At 43.3% G+C, this 14,388-nt stretch overlaps 1 protein-coding gene across 3 annotated transcripts; it reads right to left on the reverse strand.

The window, feature by feature from the left end:
* Window positions 1–56: 56 nt before the first annotated feature.
* ENTPD6 (ectonucleoside triphosphate diphosphohydrolase 6) lies at window positions 57–13,527 on the reverse strand. Of its 3 annotated transcripts, none has more exons than XM_053939097.1 (14): window positions 13,476–13,527; window positions 11,698–12,039; window positions 10,419–10,495; window positions 9,770–9,913; window positions 9,259–9,334; window positions 7,974–8,009; window positions 6,726–6,814; window positions 5,399–5,478; window positions 4,402–4,466; window positions 3,942–4,043; window positions 3,313–3,453; window positions 2,378–2,434; window positions 1,691–1,803; window positions 57–1,404 (listed from the first exon to the last, which is right to left on the reverse strand). In XM_053939097.1, exons 2-14 carry the CDS (start codon window positions 11,954–11,956, stop codon window positions 1,315–1,317), a joined length of 1,329 nt encoding a protein of 442 aa, XP_053795072.1. In that variant the 5' UTR covers window positions 11,957–12,039; window positions 13,476–13,527; the 3' UTR covers window positions 57–1,314. The 3 variants fall into 3 exon arrangements, with proteins under 3 accessions (XP_053795072.1, XP_053795073.1, XP_053795071.1); XM_053939098.1 differs by lacking the exon at window positions 13,476–13,527 and adding an exon at window positions 13,223–13,420; XM_053939096.1 differs by lacking the exon at window positions 13,476–13,527 and adding an exon at window positions 12,993–13,420.
* Between the last annotated feature and the right edge of the window lie 861 nt (window positions 13,528–14,388).

The following is a 14,388-nucleotide window of genomic DNA, read 5'->3' on the forward strand; positions in this document are numbered from 1 at the left end:
TTTCTCATCCCACCCCCCGTGCGGGCTCTGGCGCTAAAAGCCTCCTCACAACCACGTTCTGTTTCAAATTGGGAGTTTATTGTCGGCACAGCGAGGTTCAAGTGTCCCCACACAGAACGCCACCGTGTCATGTAGTGCTGCCCTGAGCCCATGAGTGAGGGCTCTCGGGGAAGTTGGGCTCTTCTGCACCCCCAATGGACCACTTGGGTCTTCTCTATACATTCATTAAAAACATCACAAATCCACAATTAGATTACAAATAGCACAGCATAACCCCTCCAGCCCCTGTGATCACTTCCTGCTCACATACCAGGCACTGTTAGAGTGGAGTAAGTCAGCTACCCTGCCCTGGCTCATTGCAACCACAATACATTCATTTAGCACAGATGTGTCTGCAGGAAAAGATATCCAAAATACCATGCAAATGCATTCATCCCCAGCCCTGCATCAACCTTGCCAGGGCACAAAAGTCTGCAATGTCCAGTAAGCCATGCTCAGGGTTTATTTTTGTGGCTGCATCTTGTTCCTTTATCTTCCTCTGACCAGCTCTAGAACTGTCAAATCCATCATTATCCTTGTACCCAACTCCCAGACCTTGCTCATTCAGCAAATCTGATGTTGCCTTCCATCATCCACCTCCCAACAGCCAGGGAATCAACATTAGATTTTAAACCTACAGGGTACACAGGTTCCAACTCATGCCTCCAAGCCTGGATCCAGTTCTAGAGACTTCCTGAGCTTTTCTCCTTCAGCAAGTGGAACACAGAGCTGTGACTTCCATGCTGCGTTTCGAAGCTGCTGTCTGTCAGCAGCATAATGTGTAAATGCACCATTTTTGCACACACACAAGTTTACCTTCGAACACAGGAGTAGTAAAATAAAAATCATCACTGAAAACTGCTGACAAACAGGAAAAAAACACCCTGAAATCAGGACAGAAAAGAGTTCCTTCTGGAGTGACCGTTCAGCAACTTCAGCACACTGTGAGCACATAGTAAAGGCATATTCCAAAAAAGGTGTGTTTTTCTCATAGAGATCATAGATGTACTGCAGAGTCCTGGTTTTCCTTCCTAAAGGATCCATTTTTACATTAAGCTGACAGCACATGCTGTCAAATCAAGGCTTTTCCTTTACACTCTGCACTGTAAAAAAGAGCTAGCGATGGTGGGGATCTGGCAGGGGGTGGGAGAAAGTAGTATAGTTCATGGTGATCTTCCAAAGGACTCTGGAAGCCAAAAGCACACCCTTCAATAGGGTCTCCCATGCCGGGCTTCCAAAAAATGGGAAATTCCAAAAGGTCACCTTCTAGGAGCATTAGTACTGCAATCTATTCAGTGAGTCGATGTAATGGAAAGCGGCTCCCAATGCCCAGCTTGTTTCAACATTGTCAATTTTCCGGGCAAGCTGGACAAAAAAAAAAAAAAAAAAAAAAAAAAAAAAAAAAAAAAAAAAAAAAAAAAGCAGAAAAGTTAAAACACAATTTTCTGGGAGAATCTGAAGCATGCAAGGTGGGTACAGTGCTGAAGATTATGACAAAGTTACCACCATTGTGGGGAGAGTGTTGCTGCACCAAGATTGCAGACCATGTGTTGTAGCAAGAAGGTAAGTCAAGAACCAAGCTCCTGGCAGGATGACTCCTGCCTTGGCACCCTCCTGGCCACTCTGCCCACAAATCCATTTTGAGCTTCACCTTAAAGCCTTGGCTCTTCGGGAAGCCGAGTTCCTGCAGCAGGAAGGTGATGTATGTGAGGTCCATGCAGAGAAAAGGGTTGTTTCCAGGGCTGATTTCCATGGTCTTACAAACTGAGAAGAAAGAAAACAGTATCTGAATGCACATTGTGGGCTCAGGTCTAACAACAGCCCTGCTGTGAAAAATCTCAAATGAATCCACAAAACAGCTCTTGTCAGTGATGGAACCTGTTACAATGGTGCTGAAACGACATACACAGATTAGGATAAGCACATAAGCTTTGTAAAGAAGTCAAGACATTCTGTCTCTCCACTAAGACAGCAGTTTCTTGTATCTCTCCAGGAAAAGAGCCTTTCTTCTATCTACTTCAAATCTTTGAATATCTGAGCAACCTCAGCTGTGTTACCTTTCTTGAGCACCAGCATTTAACAAATGTTGACAAAAACAAATTAAAAAAAGCCCAACAACATAAAAGAAGAAGACAAACTAAAAATAAAACCCACTGCAAAAGCAAAAGTTAATATAAAAATAGGTGAGATTTTCAGAAATAAGCAGAAATGTTGGTTAGATGCTATATAGAGGGACTCAATATTTACTTAAAAGCATTGGGCTTCTTAGCATGTCTCACATTTGCCACCTGGAATGAATTTACACACAATTACTAGTGTGTGTTTGTATTTTACTCACCATATTTAGCTGCAATTTCAAAGTCACTGACAGTTAAGCTTCCTCCTTTTTCTTTATCTAAAAGAAAAAAAATCCACTTTTTTACCATCTTTGTATAAAGGCAATTGTAGACTCAAATCATAAAAGTTGTTTGGAAATCAAACCTTTGAGCCACGAAAAATCAATCTCAAAATTCAGACTGCTTTTAAAGGTAAAAGAACCTTCAAAAGATTCTCAATATAGATTCAAAAACCTTGGTTTATGAAGAACCTTTAGACTTGTTTCCTACAGAAACAGAGCTTACAGACCATCTCACCTGACCCCTGTTTCTGCACTGCCCTGTCCAGTGCTGCCTGGACAGTGAACACCTGTGACCAGATCTGACAGGGCAGTGGTGCTCTGCAACACATTAAATCTGAAATTATTTGTAAAAAGAGAGTAGCTGAGAAGGGGGGTGTGTTTGTCCAAACTAACTTGAGATCTCATTATCTGCTTTTTACCACTGAATATGACAGCCTCTTGTACACAAGCACATCACTGGAAAAGAGATGTGATGCATTCTAAATGCATGTGGAAATATCTGAAAATCTTCACTCCATCAAAAGGTCAGTGAAGCAAACACACAGCCCAAATAATTTTTACTGCTTTACTGCCCAATAAATTTGTTTATCATAATGAAGTTTTTTTTCTATTTTGGATTGTAGAGCTAATTAGGCAACAACCATTTCTGAAAGGCAGTTTGTTTAAAAATCATTACCAAAGGCTGTAGGTCCTATTTCACAGCCCCAATATTTTCTCTATAGAAATTAGTATCAAGTCAAGATCAATGCTGCACAGCAGTGTAACAACAGACTAATTTCCGCAATAGCTTAACAAAGCATCATGATGTTTGCAAGTGTTCCCACTGCTTCCATAACTTGCCATTTAAAATGAAACCAACCCAGAAGCAGACATACCTATGAGACCAGCCTCTGCTGCACAGTCGTAGTAGTAGGAGAAAATGTAAAAGTCCAGGTCCTTCACTTCCTCAGCTCTATGCACTTTTTTGTAGAGCATCTTTGCCACTTTATTAGAACAAGACTCATACAGAGGTTCACCTAAAAGAAGACAAAAAAACCCCACCATATTACAGGCTGAGAGTTAAATATATATAGAATTTATTTAGGATCTGCCACGAAACAGGCACCTTTTTGCAAAATAGCAAAACTCTTCACAGAGAACTGAAATCTGAATCTTCTTCTAGAGGCAGACACCTACCATTCTCAGGTTGGGACTATGTGATAGATCAGAGATGGACAACATCATTTGAGGCAGAAGGGTCTTGAAAGACCTGTCCAACTCCAGGAAGGGACTGTAGCAGAAAGGACTGCTCAACTCCATCTGCATCAATTCTAGCAGCTTTACTGACTGGACAGACACATCATGGCACATGACAAAGGAACTGCAGGATCTCTGACAGCACATCAAGAGGAGCCAAGACAGAACAGTAAACAGAGACTGGTGTCTTTGAAAGAGGACGAGAGTGTTATCATTTACTGTGCTAATAGCAGCTAACATAGAAAGCAAGAGTGATAAATCACTATACCTGCCTTCTGTCCTTTAATTTTGTACGCTATCTCAGCGTGTTGCCATTCCGATTTGAAGCCAGGTGGTAAACAAGGGCTGATCAATTCCTCCCCTTCTCCTACTGCAGAAGTAAAACAAAGCCACATTAGGAAAAAACATAAGGAGTAAATTCAGATCCTTCACCCCCAGCCCTGCTCCATACTCTCCTGCAGTCTCCGCAAGGCCCCTCCATAGCCCAGTCATGGTTTGGATGTCCCATGCCCACCCCCAACCTAAGGCTGGCAAGAATCCAGGTCTCCTGGGACCTGTCAGTGCCACCTCCCGCATTCGTCTCAAATGCACCCAGCCATGGTGACAGGAGCCCACATGTCACTCAGGAACCTTGACCCAGTGGGAAGGGGATACATAGCTCCTCCTCCCACCACAGGACTATACATCCTGAGCTCAGAACCAGGATCTGAGGACTGCCCATAACTTACAGGGTTTTCCCTCAACTCCTCCCAAAATGGCAAGCCTTGCTGACATCAGCCCAAGTCCCAGGTAACTGCAAAGGGAGAAAAGCCTCTGTGAGCAACAGACATCCTTCCTCTGATACTCCACTGACAACCTAGCTGGGACATGCCAGTCTCCTCCAGACAGCCATGGCAAAGTGGCTCAAGTCAGCAGCTCATGCACATGAGTGGAACAGTGTGACAGCCTGCTGTCATATTACCTTATCCAGAAGGATAATTTCTCTTTGAAAAAGCTCAGGCAATAGCTGTCAGTTGTAATCTGGCTCTTGGAGAACTGGCAATGGCATTTCTCTAACTCTACTCCTAGTACCTCACTGGGTACTCCTACCCTCCTCAAAGGCAGCACAGACACCTGCATACAGAACTGACTTTCTGTGCCCAACCACATCCCATGGCAAACACAGGTGGGAAGAAGCTGCTGGCCCAAAACACTAGGAGCAGAGAAGACAGTGAGGAAGAAGAAATAACAGAGACAAAGCATTATGAACTGACTGCAACTCCCATTCTCCATCTTCCTGTGCTGCTCAGTGGTGAGAAGGTATCAAATTTGGAAGTGAAGCTGAGCCTGGGAAGGAGAGAGAGGTGGAGGGAAAGCATTTTTTATTTTGTTCTTATTTCTCATTATCTTACTGTTTAATTGGCAATAAACTAAATTAAATACTAAATAAATCAAATTAAAGTCAAGTCTGTTTCACCCATGACAATAACTGGTGACCTCCCTGGCCTTATCTTGACCCATGAGCTTTTTGTCATATTTTCTTCCCCCTGTCCTGTTAATAGAATGGGAGTGATAGAGAGACTTGGTGGGCAGCCAAGGTTAATCCACTAAAATCATGTGGCTCAAGTTTCTCTGCTTCTTCATGGTATTCATTTGCAAGGACCCCACTCCAGAAAAACACCTCAGTCTCCTCGGCTTCACAGAAAGCTTCCATCTGAGCACTGTGCTCTCTTTTCCACAACTAACCTGTAGGAATACAGCTTGTAGGTGTGGTTAAACATCTGAAATAAAGTTGTGTGGCCAGATGGTGATGTCTGAAGAGTTGCCTGGAGGGAGAAAAAGATGTCACTGGCAGGTTTCTGCCAGCCAGCAGCAAACATTAACAAGGTAATCTTCCAACACACTAGGAAAAACGTGAAACAATCCTAGCATGATTCAGAGAGAAATGATGAATTTGCAAGGATTTCAATTTGACTGCTGATGCACAAGACAGCCACAAAACCTGGAGCTAAGAGTGTCTTCACATGACAGGGTTCAAACTGGTTATGTATGTGTCCACAACAATATACTGTATAAAAGAATTACTTTCATTTAAAAGGAATCCTTATTCCAGCTCTTAACTGCTTTTGTCCAGAGGCTCCAGCAACTGCCTCTTCACATGATCCCTACTACAGGAACTGTGTGCAAACTAATAGGAAGGCCAGGCACGCATTAACTTCCTACTCGAGTGAATTCATCTGTGAACTTGCACAAGCCAGAGGAAAAGCACATCCCTGTGCTTGCCAAGGAACAGAGCAAGGATCAGCCTGTGGTCTGAAGGAATGAAAGGGTAGCCTGTTCCCCAAGTGCATCAGCACAGCTAGAGTGTTTGTGGGGAGCAAAGCTCTGGCCACAGTGCTGCTCATATCTTGGCTCCTTCTCTATGTCCAGAATTTTCACATCCTGGACCCTTCACATCCCTTGCCATTCTGCTGAAACAGTGCAATGTGTTGATTATCCCAGGCTGGGACACTCCCTCTGCTTTTGTGCAGCTTTACTGTGAGCACTATCTCTGCTCAGGCCAGAGCCTTATAATATCAGAACCACAGGGCTTCACAGAACAGCTGTAAAAATGCCAGATCAGGAAGCTAAAATGGCATTCATTTGCAACTGAGTGAACTAAGGATAATCAGAAACAAGGATTGAGAAGGCACCTCATTGTGTTCTTAAACCCCAGTGTAGGCCATATGCTGGATTTGAATTAATTAATAGCCTTGGTTTTTGTGTTCTTTGTTATAAACTGTACAAACTGAAAGTTAAAGATTAAGACATTTCAGAATGTGGTGTCCTCCACAAGATAAAGCAGTCCTGGCAGACTCACCACAAACACTACTGACCCGTGGAGCTGGTGAAGAGGATGGACAAAGAGTTGTGAATGCCTCTGGGACTGACTATAAAAAGGCACATATGACCAAGTCAATAGGGTGGCTTCGTGTCACACTGACAAAACTCTTGCTCTGTTTCCAAGGGAAAGAAATCTGAGCAGTTACAGATTCCTGCAGCAGCATTTCCTAACAGTGCATGCTCACGTTACCTTGGTACGCGGAAGAAAGGTGATCTGTGTTGATCCACCACCCAAATCCAGCATCCCTACACTTCTCCTCTGTGGGTCATCTAGCCTGCCTGAAATGTGTGACAGAACAGAGAAAGCCATGGTGGGCACTGTGAAAAACTGGCTAGGAACAAAACCAGAAGTACAGTGGTAAGGAAAGAAAACAATCTAACTCCACTCTCAGCTTTTGCACACTATTAAATTACACTGTTATATACTGGGCACTAATTTTGGCTTTATCAAACCTGAAAATCTTCAAGTGACAAGAGTCTTATTTCTTCAGTGGCTTTTCCTGCCCTAATCACAGCAGCTTTGGTTATTGCTTTCCTAAACATTTTGGATGCAAAGACCTTTTGCAAACTCTGCTCTGGTAACCACTTTGTAACACAGAGGAATGTGGTTGTCTTGGCCATCTCTCCCTGATCCCTTAGCAATATTTTGCAGATTCCTATGGCCAAAGGGATGACAGACTGAAAAGAGCTGGCCTAAGAGACTCAGCTCTCTTGGAATTCTTCCTGCTGCCAGCCAAGACCTCTGCTCCCATTTAGATCTAGTTCTTTTCAGTTAGATCCTTCAAATGCACCTTTCTGTCAAGGACAGTTTGTGCCAAGTACCTCAGTATACCTCATGATAGCAGCTGTTTGAAGATCACTGATCCTTCTGGTATTTCCTGGGAGCATAAAAAGCCCCAGAGCACATTGCCCCACACACTGCGTGCTCAACAGAGCACATGGATGGCAGAGTGCTTTATGTATTGTCAGAGAGGTCTTCAGCTTTGTTTTCTCTCTACTCTTCAGCTACCCTTTTCTCACTCAGCAGTATAAACACCCATGGCATTTCTGTGTTATAAATCTGTAAGGAAGTAGCATAGCACTTTCTTTTACTCTCTGCAGCTACTAAGCACATCTAGAATACTCACACAAAAAATTTAGCCAGAGTCACAGCAGGCTCTAAAAAGGAATAAAATGCTCTGGTACCCTACAGGGAACTGAAAGAAAAGCTACATTAAACATCTAGGAAAAAGGATTAAACTTCTCACTCCATCAAGTAAATGGACAAAATCCTAATGACTTAAATAAGCCAAGCCAAAAACAAACTCCTGACTTATTCTCAGAGCCTTCTTTCTCCCATTCCACCCCAATGAATGAGTAAATTCCACACAGGGGCAGAAAAAACCAGGAATTTCACAGCATTGGTCATATCTTTATACACATGCTCATGTACACATACCTGTTAAAAAATTTATTGTGATCCAGGCTGAAATACCTAATAAGGAAAAGATTCAGAAGACACATGCTTAGATCATAACATTTAATTTTATCTAACAGCAGCAACAAGTAAGTCAAGTCATATTACAAGGTTTCCAGAACTGTCAGTGTCTGACAAACTCAAGATTAGGCTATTTGAACATAGAGAATGGCCTTCTCTATCAGAGCTTATGTGATACTTGGGAGAGAAGCCCCATGTATGAAATGCCTGGAGAACTCTGTATTTCACAGGTCAAAAACTTGGGCAGGAAGTCACAAAGGCTTCAGTCCTTAGCTAAAAGACAAAGAGGTGACTGAAACTCACATTGTTCATTTTCTAGGAAAACATCCACTGTTGGCTTTTGTTTGATGTCAGGCACTCCACTTTTTTTTATGAATACTAAGAATTTTCATCTTTCAGTGTTCTAATTTTGCCTGTTTTCCTCAAAGCAATTTTGTGAGCTATGCTATTTTTGTCCTCTTCTTGTTTTATAAACTGTTCCCCATAAATTAGGTGAATCAGTGGCCTTATGTTAACAAATTCAAGTATTTATTAATGTGGTTAAAACTCAAGGCATGCCAGAGAGCATGGCCTACTTCAATCCTTGGCTGAACCTAGGCTATCACTGCTATTACTGATTTTTCTTTAAAAAGAAAATCTTTCTTCCATTAAGCAGCAAGAACAGAAACTCATAAACAGCTTCAGCTATTTTAAAGCTTGGTTTCTGAGCAGATTTAAATACATTTCAACACTCAGTTACTTAGAATTTTGACATTCTGTCCTCAATATTTTTGGATGAACATGAACTTACTTCAGCATGTATTTTCTTCCCTATACTACATTTTTTTTTCAGATTGAACTCACATTCCCACTCATTAGATAAATTGTAATTAAAATTATGATCAAGTACTTCCAGAGAGCTCTGATAAACATTGTCAAGAGCAGAGTGGGCTAACCAAATTGTTGAAGACCATTTCAAGAAGCAGATATTCAGAAGCTTCTCCAAAAGTGCTGACTGCACAGTGGCTTTCTGATGATCCTACAGGAACTGCTCAACACTAAGAGCTTTCAAGATCAGGACAGAGCTCAGGACTTCAAATTGGTAAACAGTGCACAAGATTTCTTTGGCAGGCACTGCCTGTGGCTGCATAAAAACTCTGCTTCTGTCAAACCTGCTGCTATGGGCTCCCACTACAGCAGGCAGGGACTTGTCACAGTGCAGAGGAATTTCCAGAACTGCAGAAAGAGCCTCCATAAAGTTGCTTACCTTCATCAGTTCCATTCATTATCGACACACAATTGTCCCTCACAAAGAAGGGGGAGGCCTGAAAAATCTCCTTCACCTGTAGTTCAAATAAAAGCTACATTCAGAGAAACACTTTTTCAGCTGGAAAACAAACTTTTTAAAACCCCAGCTTTACACTACTCCTCCTCTTCTTGGGCCAGATCCTGACTGCTGCTCACCACTTTGTTTGAAGTTCAAGAGTCCAACATGCAGCAGCCTTTATGTGCTGGCCCTACAGTTTGGTGCAGAAACAGGGATGGATGTGATGGGATTTCAAGCATGAAGACTGCTCAGAAATGCCATTAACAAGGGATGGACATGGGTAGGGAAGGGAATCACGTTTGTTTTGATGGAATTGGTCACCCTCAAGGTATTACAGATACATGGGAAAAGCAGGAGATGGACACCCTAGCTTGCAGGAATGTCCCAGGGTGCTGCATTTTTAACAAGAGCATGTTTTCTCGAAAACAAATGGAAAGACAAGAGATAATACCTTTTCTAGCAATTTCTGAGCTTTCTCTCCTGGCAGCAACCGTAGGCCAGCTGTGGCTTTCAGGACCAGAGGAGTAAACTTCCACAGCTCCATAGGAACTTCCTTCTTTGCCACCTCCAGGAGTTCTTTTATTCCCTGGCCACTCTGTGAGCAAAGAACAATAAAAGAAATCTTAAAAACTCTTTTGAAAGATCAAAAGGGTGATCAGAGCTATGATTCACTGTAAATGTAAAACAGAGAAAAATTAATATCAAAAGGGGTCAAGAGAAGGTGCAGGACTCACTATCCCACTACAGCATAAGGTAATATAAGGATATAATATAATAATATAATATAATATAATATAATATAATATAATATAATATAATATAATATATATATAATATAATATAATATAATATGATAATATTTCCCACAATATAATGGGAAATATTGAGCAACTGGTGCAAAACAGAGTCACTTTTTCAAACAGTGAAACAGAACTCTGCCACCACATTTTTTAGGCTACAAAAGGCTCAAAAGACAAATTCTCAGAAAGCAAAGGCTTTTGTAAAATACTATGAGCTGGGTCTAAGTCTGGCTCTTAAAAGTCCCTAAATCCCTGCAAACCAGAAGGTAAGGGAGACAGGAAAGAAGTAACTTAAATTACCTTTTCGACATCATCAGCATATGCAGACAGACCTGGTTTCAGTGCTTTAAACGTCTCATGGGTTAATCTGGGAGTCTCTGTTCAAAAGCGGCATTCCAAAATAAGTAATGGTACAAATAATTTTGCATGCACAAGAAGAAAACCATTTTAAAAATTCCATTATTATGTGCTAATAGAAGTCAATTAAAGCCTCTGTCTAATGAACTATTATCAGCCACCTGACCTTTAAATATAGGTCTGGCTGTGGAATTAGAACCTGAGAAAACCACTTTTAAAGCCATCAGTGGTTGTCAGGTGCTGCTGTCCACTATGCACATCAGTTTGATTCCAGCAAAACCTAATGGAAGCTTTTCCACTATTTTCAATGGCAGCAGGGATGCAAAGTTCAGTACTTTGGAAAGCTGCAGACCCTTGTATAAACCAGCAGTCCCGGCAACACTTACACTCCATAAAGTTTGCTGTGATACATTCTGAAATTGTGTTTCAAATGAAGCAGGCAAGGAAGAAGCAAAAACTTGGAGGTTCAGGAAAAGAAGGAAATCCATGGACTGTTGTTTAACAGCTTTGGTGGCTGAGCCTTACACCAACCCATTATGCAAACCTAAGGCAAATCACACCATACACCACACTGCTAATCCTCAACAAAGCCTTTAGATCACCTACTAACAGCACCCACCCAGGTTCTCTGATCTTTAAGAGTTTCACAAAGGGGAACTGACAACATACAAACAATGAAGCTTACTACTGCAGAGGAAAGCTGGAGCTTTTTTTGTACACTTTGTCTCAATTCTCAGAAGCAGTTTTTGTCCAGATGCAATACACAGCAATTTTAATCACACTATTTACAATTTTTGTTTTGTTTTGCAGCTTAAACCTAACACTGAAGCCAAGGATACACTAAACCAGACACTGTAGAGAGGAGCAGCTCACTGCCAGGAACTGGAGACACCAAACAACCTAAAAAATTTGGGGAAATAAGGCAGTTTGAATTTATAATTGTCTCTTCCACCAGTGTGATGAAAAACTGCCTTTCTTCAAGACACTACTCTAAAAGTACAGCTGTTATTACTTCATATTCTGATGTTACAGCATTTTCTCCTTGTTGAACATTTTCATAATTTCATCCAAATACTCATGCCTGAACCATTTCATACCTCCTGATGGCTCTCTGGAAAGACCTGAAGCATGTATGTTCAAGTATACCCTAGGAAAATGTCATCAATAATCTCCTCCACAATTTATGGAAGACTTAATCTGTCATGCAATGAGCAGGACATACCTCTTGGCTGCTGAGCAAATTTAAATATATGGATGCGAGTTCCCGTGCTTCCTGCATCAAACATAATTCCATAAAAGACAGAGAGATCTGTGGTCACTGCCTGATGGGTCAGTTTATCTCCCCTGCTTTCAGCAACTCCTTCTGTGGCTCCCACAAATGGTTTGGAGCCCAAGTGCCATTTTACGTATGCAACATAAACAGCTATGCATGTCAAAATCCCAAAAGCGAAGAACCGCTTTGATATCTTCATGGCTTCCATTTAATGGGATGTTTTGTTTCTTCTCTTTATCAAGTGGACTATTCCTTGTCCTTCAGGCAGAACAGGTGGCTCCCACATCACTCCTACATCCAACAGAAGAGAAAGGATCTGTTTTATTTTTCCAACCTGATAGAAGGATCTAAAAGTGCCAATACTGGGCACTAGTTTCCCAATGAACAGAAGGAAAGCATCCTCCTTTAGCACCTCTTCCAGTCCCACAGCTCACTTTAAGGCATGGAGCAGCACAAATCTTCTTTCCCCCCATTTCTACAGAGGCCTAATAAGGTACAAAATAAGGAGAGTTCAGAGAAGCCATGTATTAAGGTGGGAGGGGACCTCATCCAACACCCTGCTCACAGCAGGGGCAGCTGTTGGGACCCTCCATGTGGCCAAGGGCTATATCCAAGAGCACTTTGAAAAACTCTGAGGATGAAGATCCTACAGCTTCTCTGGGCAGTTATCTTTGTTAGTTTCTGGATGGTGAGGGAGGTCCCAGAAGACTGGACAAGGACAGCTTAAAATTAACGTTTGAAAGGCAAGATGCAAGATCCAGGGAATTGAGTGCCCTCCTCCCCTATCTCCAACACCAGGAAAGAAACCACAGCAAAGCACAACCCACAAAATCTACAAGCCTTCACATATCATCATTCAGATGATTAAAAAAAACAGTCAGTGGTAACTTATGGGGAGAAAAATTACATACAATTTTTCCTTTTTTGATAGAGTAATGAAGAGAAAGGAAACCAATTGATGAAGTTGAGTTAAACAAGGTTTTTTACACATATGTAACCTTTTGATGTGAATTCAGAAAGCATACAGAAGGTGTGAAGAAGAGGAATTTAAAATCAGGGTGATTACAGAGTATTTCCAAAAACAGGCAAGACAACATTTCATAAAAATGGAGGAAAACAAAATCACAGGCACATATACACATAAAGAAAGGATCAGCTTAAGGGAAAGGGAACTGTAGACTGTCAAGACACAGAAATCAGGAAGATGGCATTGCAACTAAATTAAAAATCTTCCTGGCGTCTACCAGCAGGCAGAGACATGCAGGTGGCAATCGCTGCAGGTCTATGGGGTGACCACTCCCATCCTCCTGGTGCCGGGAAGGCCTCAGCTGCAGCTACACCAGAGCTGAATGTCACAAGAGGGAGGAAAGCCGCAGGACCGGGTGATCCTTCCAGGAGACACGAGCTCCACCGCAGGAAAGCGGAGGCTGGAAAAACGAGGAGGCACAGCAGCCTGGAAGCGCTAACCCCCTACCGCCGTTTGCCTGGAGAGAATCGCGATTATCCCTTCCCTGCCTTTGTCAGGGGACGCCGAGATTTACTGCAAGGGAGAAGCTTCCCGCTGGCGCCCCGGAGCCGGGAACGCAGGCGGGAGAGGGGAGCCCGGCACAGGCCGGGCCTGACCCGCCCACCCCGCGGGGTGTCCCTTGCTCACACACAGACCATTGTCCCGCCGCCCGCACTTCCTTCTTCCTCCCGTCTCCCTCTTCCCTCCCTCCCAAACTCACGCCGCCCCCGCCAGCCCCGCCATGGCGCCGCCGCCGCCCGGCTCGCGGGCGGCTCCGCCCCCACGGCGCAGGCGCGAGGCGGGCGCGCGGCTCCGTGAGGGGAGGGGCGGGCGGTTCCACGAGCGGCCCGCGAGTCCCTCAGTGCGGGAGCTCCGCGGAAATGGCTTTAAAAAAAATTTTAAAAAGGTGAAATGCCGCAAGGTCAGAAAGGTGTGGAGAAACAGTGTGGAATGTGTCAAAATTATCTCGAATCAGGTGGTAGTTAACGTCACGTAGTCAAGGACACCGTGGAGCTAACGAGCTCTAAGGATGAGGTACATCAAGATGTTGATGTATCCATTGCCAATTTAGCAAAACACTCAAGGTCCTTGTTTCCTGTAGCTGAAATATGTTCATTTTGGTACTGAAAAGTGTCGTGGGGACAGGACATTTTCATGCTCATTATCCCAATCGTGGTTTCTGTTCCCTGTCCTCAGTTTGTTTTGTCTTCCTTCCCCCCTCCCCCGGCTGGCTGCTGGCTTGCCGCTTAGCTTGCTTGCTGCTTTTGCTTGCTGGCTGCATGCTTTGCTGGCTCTGCTTTCCTCTTTTTTTTTTTTTCTCTGCTTTTCGCTGGCTTGCTTTTTTGCCATTTTTTTTTCCTTTTTCCCGGTTTCCGTTGTTCCCTTCCCCCCCCCCCCCCCCCCCGAAGACATCGGACCTACTCCGGGCAGGAGCTCCCCCGGGGTCTGCGAAAGAAGCTGCGTACCCTCTGCGGCGAAGAGAGATACAGCTCAACCCCCTTGGACTGGTGAAAACATCTGTGGTCATCTTGGGCTATTTCTCTTGTGCTGGGGAGTGTTTTTTTGTTGTGCCTTAATAAACAAGTTTTTTCCACTTCCCCTCTGAAGGAATTCCTCCCGAACCCGGTGGTGGG

Source organism: Vidua chalybeata, chromosome 3 (assembly GCF_026979565.1).
Source record: "Vidua chalybeata isolate OUT-0048 chromosome 3, bVidCha1 merged haplotype, whole genome shotgun sequence".
Lineage (NCBI taxonomy): Eukaryota > Metazoa > Chordata > Aves > Passeriformes > Viduidae > Vidua > Vidua chalybeata.